Consider the following 6,349-nt stretch of genomic DNA (forward strand, 5'->3'; position numbering starts at 1 on the left):
TTTAAAAATTTATTTAAATATTTAAAGAATTATTTAAATATTTAAAAAATTTAGCCCAGGTTTTACTTCACACCTTTTTGCTTTTTATTTTTTTTAATATATATTTTAAAAATTTATGTGTTTGACGGTACTGCCTGCATGTGTGTAAGTACACCTATGTCATGCAATGTCTGGGCTTCAGAAACCCCTGGAACTGGAATTATGGAGTTAGCTGCCATATGGGTGCTAGGATTTGAACCCAGGTCCTCTGCAAGAGTAGCCAGTTCTCTTAACCACTGAGTCATTTCTCCAGCACCCTCATTTGCTAAAAATAATATAATAGCAGTTGTATACTGGACATGGTGACACGTGCCTTTAACCCCAGCACTCAAGAAACAGAGGTAGGCCCATTTTTGTGAATTTGAGGCCAGTCTGGACTACATAGTGAGTTTTAGGGTCAACCAGGGCTAAGTAGTGAAACCCTGTCTCCAAAACAAACAAACAAACAAATGACAATCAAATTTGTTCCCTAGACTACTCCAGTGATTTCTCCCAAGGCTGAACTTGGCAGTTCATAATCTGACATTTGTTTATTCTGGTAAAGTAAAATAATAGTGAGCTGCATTTAAAAGCCAAGTATGATATGGACACCAAAACACTGCACTGGAACAATATAGTATTTGTTTCAAGGGAGAAAATGAATTCTATAATACTTCTGGAAAACTTGAAGGCAGTTAACTAAGTCTCTTTTATTTATTTATCTAATTTCTTTGTGTTGATTTGCTTTTAATTTTCTTTATTTTTTATTTTCTTTAAATATTTTTATTAATTTTCTGAGAACTTCATACAATGTATTTTGAATATATACCCTCCCCAACAACTCCTAGATCTACTCCCATCTCCTTAGCCATCCAATTTTGAGTTCTTTATTTTCCCCCTATCTAATCCAAGTCCAATATGTGTTGTTCAAATACTCTTGGGTATGGAACCTGTCCCGGATTGTGGTCGACCTACCAGGGGTCACATCATCAAAGAAAACTGATTCTTCCTCTGTCAGCAGCTTTTTATGTGTATGCATATGTGATGTGTGTATAAACATTCAGGTTTTTGAGACAAACACTTAATCCATTGAGCCATAAACCAAGTCTCCATAAATCTATTTTAAAATCTCATAGCACATAACAGGTAAACCACAAAGAAAATGTTCAAATAAAACCTTACCAATGAAACAGCATAAATAAAATGAAAATGTTCATTATCCAAATGTAATGTATCTAAACTGACTTGTTGAATTCAGTACTACAAGTTACTTTTCTATAAGTTTCAGATATATAAATTTGAACTTCAGGGGCCAGCAAGATGGCTCAATGGATAAGAATGCTTGTGCCAAGCTAGATGATCTGAGTTCAATACCGAGAACTCACAAGGTGGAGGAGGTATCCTGCTCTTGCATGCTGTCCTCTGACCTCCATATACACACTGCAACATGTGTTCAAGTATGTCCATGCACATAAGTGTTCACAAGCATACACACACACACACACACACACACACACACACACACACACATACACACACAAATGCACACATAAAATGTAAAATTAACCCGAGGGAATGGATGTATAGAACAGTGGTAGAATATGTGCTAGCATTCATGTGGGCCTGTGATTCTTATCCACCACCCCTCCTCAAAAGCTTCACATATGCAAAAAATAGTATTTGTAAGTATATTACATTCACTTACCTGGTAAGCCAGGCTCCCCTTTCTCTCCTTTTGAACCCATGAAATCTGGATCTATTGGTCCAGGAGGCCCTGGAAGTCCAGGCTCTCCTTTACCACCTTTTGCTCCTGCAGGGCCAGGAAGACCTGGCTCACCTTGCAAGCCATCATCACCTAAAAGCAGTATGTAGGGAGAAGACAAACAAATAAAATTTATCTTTCCATGATTACTGCATGTAAAAAACTATATGTTTCATAAGTTTGTAGATTGCTAGCTACTCAAAAAATCTATGTAACTTAATTATGGCCTATGAATTATTTGAGCACATACAATCTAAACTCAAATGATGATTCCTCTGCTTTCTGGTATCATTTGACAATAATAAAAACAGACTATAAGAAAAATTTGAATTTCAATCATTAGATCATCGGCTAAGCAACTACAGTGGTTTAGGTACATAAAGCTACTGTGTCAACAAACTAAAAACAAAATCACTTTAGTTGGCATGGCACTATAAAGCAAAACCCAAGCAAAGTAGTAAAATATATATATTAACGGATAGCAATGTTTAATTTTCTTTGTCATACTTATCTGCCAGTAACTCTGAATCTTACCTTTAAGACCAGGAACACCACTCCTGCCAGGAATTCCCAAAGGTCCTGGAGGGCCTGGAGGTCCCATCATACCCATTTCACCTTTGGTACCTTTGAAGAATATCAGTCAGTGACTTGTGTTTTTAGACTTTGGAATGATAACACATAATTTTAAGATGTCAACTGGAAAACTATTTAGGAGTGAAGAGAAAGCACTATGACATTTTACGCTTTCTCATTTGCTGTAAGCTCAGTGCCCATTATGCCAACTCCCAGGCATATAGACACACATTGAGGGATCTAATCTCCAAAGGAGGCCTCCAAATGAAACATACTTCTCCATTTACACATCCCATTGTAGCACTCTCCCCTGGAATATGTGATGACTCTGTGCTTTGCCCTTGAAAACAAGAAACAATACAGCTCCCAGGTTCCCAAGACTAGATCATAAGAACTCTTGCATCTTCTACCGGGGTCTCCTGGAGCTCATTTTTGTCTCCTTAGTATCTTTCTTTGGAAAGCCACTTGCTATAGAAGGACAGCAACTACTCAGATGTGAGGAGCATAGCCCATGAAGAGGTACTGTGAATGATGAGAAGCAATATGAGCCAAAGAACATCCAAACTCCTAAGACAGTGAAGTGCTCCAGTCATTCTTGTTGGGGTCATATGGATTACAGAAAAATAATCCAGTACTCTGTGGGCTGCATGATGATTACCCTGAAAAAGCATGTCTACTGGTATAATAGTGGCACACATGTTATAGGAACAACCAGTCACTTTCTGATTGGATTTAAGGCCCACTCTACAAGATCAAACCCACAAATGACACCATTATTGGGGTGAAGAACCTGTGGCAACCACAGGTTCTAGGTCATAGGTGAGAACCTACAACTATTATTCTGTTAAATAAGCATAATATTAAACTGACTTATCATTATACCAACTGATTATTGCATCTGTTAACCCTCATCAGAAAAGGTACTTTCACAGCAGATGGTGATTAACACAAAGACATATAGCTAGTCAATTTGCCTCAGAGAATAAGAGGATTCAGAGTGTTCAGTCCTAAATAGTACATCTATATCACACCCTCTCCTCCTGAGGCCAAGGGATCATTGCAGAAGAGGGGCCAGAAAGATTTTAAGAGTCAGCGCTGGTAGATGACTACAAGGAAACAATGGACCTCACATGGCAGGTGCACATATGAAATTACAGTGGTTGTGACAAAATTCACAAGACTTGCTTATGGTCAAACCAGACAAAATTCCAGCTTGGAGAGGGCATGGTGGGCAAGTCATCCCACCCCTAGCTGAGAAACTATTTGCAATTGATAGCTTCTAGGAAGGAGCAAATTAGTCTCTTTTTAAGAGTCTGGCACCTGGTAGGCTGACCACTCTCTCCAGCAGACACCCACGCACCCAAGAGAATATGGGCAGCACAAATTGAACTTAATCTTTAAATTGATATTTTATTAATAGAGAACTGCATAAAATGTATTTTGATCAGATTACCCCCTCCCACAAATTCTCCAAGCTCCACCTCACATCCAACCCACCCAACTTTGTGTTCTTTTTTTTCTGTATTGAGTTCAATACGTGTTGCCCAAATATCTTCAGGTGTGGAACCTGCCCTGGATTGTGGTAAAGCAAGGGACACAACCTTAAAGAAAACGAATTCTTCCTGTCCCAGCACCTATGAAATGCTAATAGCTCCTTGGGATGGCATGGGACAAAAAGATTGTAAAAGCCAGAGGTGGTGGACGATAACAAGGAAACAGTGAATTCCATACATCAGGGCAGTTGCACATAGGCGCTCACAGCAATCATGACAAGAAGACCTACTTAAGCTCAAGCCAAACAAAATTGATGAATTTTAATAAAAGATGACACAATGTTGGGTGGGTAGGAATGGGTGTTGGACCTGGGAGAACTTGGAAAAGGGGGCCAGATATGATCAAACTATACTGTTTGAAATTGTCAACGAAATAATAAAAATATTTTTAAGCAGAAATAAACCCAGGAAAGTGATTCACTTATTTCTACCAGAATATTAAGCAATTTTTGCATTTTTTGTTGAATTTTTGTACATCTCATACAATAAATCTTTATCATATTTAGAACTCCTTCTTCAGAGAAAAATTTTAAGTTGCTTTAGACCATCATATTTGATGTCATTTGTCATTATATATAACTGGAACTGTCACATGGCAAAAGTATATTACAAACAGCAAAGTGAATTTCCGACTATTAAACATTTAACATTTTTCCTTAGCAACATCCAGCTACAAAATGGCGATACGAAAATAGACTGCCAGATTCATATTAATTTCCTAGATTCATAATCAGACAAATTATTAAATAAATTACCTGGAAATCCAGAAACACCTGCTTTTCCTGGAAGACCTGGTGATCCTGGAGGCCCTATAGGACCAGGTGCTCCAGGGGTCCCTGGACTACCTCTTTCACCAGGAGGTCCTGTAACATCAAACCCAGGAGGCCCTGGATCTCCCTTCTCTCCTGGTATTCCATTCAAGCCTAGTTAAGAAAACATGTTAGGATGTATTAAAGCAGTTTTAAAAGATGTATCTGGTTCTTTTTCTAGCAAAGAAGTGATACAACCTTGGGTATAACAAACCTAAGAGTACATTAGCAGATGTACTTTTAGCATCATGCACATGAAATGACAAAAGGAAATAATCAAACTTAAGAAATTTAATTATACATCCTTAATACAGTGTTTCTCAAATTATTTTTGGTAACACACCACTTTTATTAATTCTTAGTTCATTCTGAACTGTTTGAAATACAATAAAAGTGATAAAACATGAAGCATAAAACAAAAAACATAAAACAAATGTCATTTATTGTTATTATTAACAAAGAGCATTGTAACATCCCATACCTATACAATTTCCTGAATGCTTACACTCAATCTTTGTCTTTATCTCATCATAGATTATTAACAGTTTATTTGACACTGGATGACTGACCACAGTTGGATTTGCACTGTTCCATTATATTATAAATTACTAGTACACATTACTAGGACCCATGTAAATGATTAACTTTTAAATAAGATTGATTTTATCCTGGTTTTGTTGTTCTAGTACTATGAAACTCAGATCTTACTGCTTTGTACTAAGCTTTCTATGGCAAAATGAAACAAGTATAATAAAGCTTTTTACAAAATTTGACAGTTTCACTCATGCAGTATAACTCAGATTTAACAAGATACTACTAATAATAGTCTTGCTGACGACCTAACCATTAAAGAATTAAGATATTTTGAAATGGGATAAGATGATATTTTGCTTTGGTGATGGAACTAAAATTGTCCATAAAATATGTGTAACTGCCCCACCTCCCTCCGCTTCCCTGGGCCTGCACGACCGGAAGTCCTCTCTCTGACCTGCATGCCTCTCTCCAGGGTAAGTCTATCACACCCTCTGCACCCCCAGCCTCATTCACTCTCCCCCTCATTCACTGCCCCCCCCAGCCAGGGTCCTGACCCATTCTTTGCTTTGGCGCCCCAGGCACCAGGGGAACCACCACTGCTTCCTGATCCTTTGCATCCAGAACAACCCAGTTCCTTCTCTGGTCCCCATGAGCACTCTGGGCCTGGCCCAGCCCTCATCTCCCTCTACTTCCCTTGGCCTGCAGGACACCAGCCTCTTTCCTGAAGGCCAGGGCTGATCTTTCCTCTTCCTGATCCTTTGCATCCAGACCAACACAGCTCCTCAGTGCAGTCCCCAGGAGCCATTGGAGCTTCTTCCCACCCCCATCTTCCTTTGCATCTCTGGGTGGCACCACCTCCAGCTGCCCTAGATGAGCAACTTTCCTGGGCCTTGCTCCCAGGCCAGTCCAACCCTCAAATTCCTGAGGCCAAAATCTTTCCTGGAGGGACCCAGACCTTAGTAGAAAGCCTGAGAGCATCTGATCCTCATCTGACTTGGGCCTCTGTAGGAACACCTGAAGACAAAAGCAATCTGGCCACTCCAAAATAAAATCAAAAGAGAGAACTGGAAGCTTAGAGAAACCAGCCTTGCATGCCCAAA

The 6,349-nt window shown here is 39.1% G+C and overlaps 1 protein-coding gene across 4 annotated transcripts in view; it reads right to left on the bottom strand.

The window, feature by feature from the left end:
* Positions 1–6,349, bottom strand: part of Col4a5 (collagen type IV alpha 5 chain) — a 281,900-nt gene that overhangs the window by 79,949 nt on the left and 195,602 nt on the right. For all 4 annotated transcript variants that reach the window (XM_017803140.2, XM_017803139.2, XM_017803138.2 and 1 more), the window contains exons 31-33: positions 4,662–4,829; positions 2,315–2,404; positions 1,724–1,873 (exon numbers count right to left, since the gene is read on the bottom strand). In XM_017803140.2, coding sequence (XP_017658629.1) covers positions 1,724–1,873; positions 2,315–2,404; positions 4,662–4,829 — 408 coding nt within the window. The remainder of the gene's footprint in view (positions 1–1,723; positions 1,874–2,314; positions 2,405–4,661; positions 4,830–6,349) is intronic.

Source organism: Nannospalax galili, unplaced genomic scaffold, assembly GCF_000622305.1.
Source record: "Nannospalax galili isolate Female #2095 unplaced genomic scaffold, S.galili_v1.0 scaffold25, whole genome shotgun sequence".
Taxonomy (NCBI): domain Eukaryota; kingdom Metazoa; phylum Chordata; class Mammalia; order Rodentia; family Spalacidae; genus Nannospalax; species Nannospalax galili.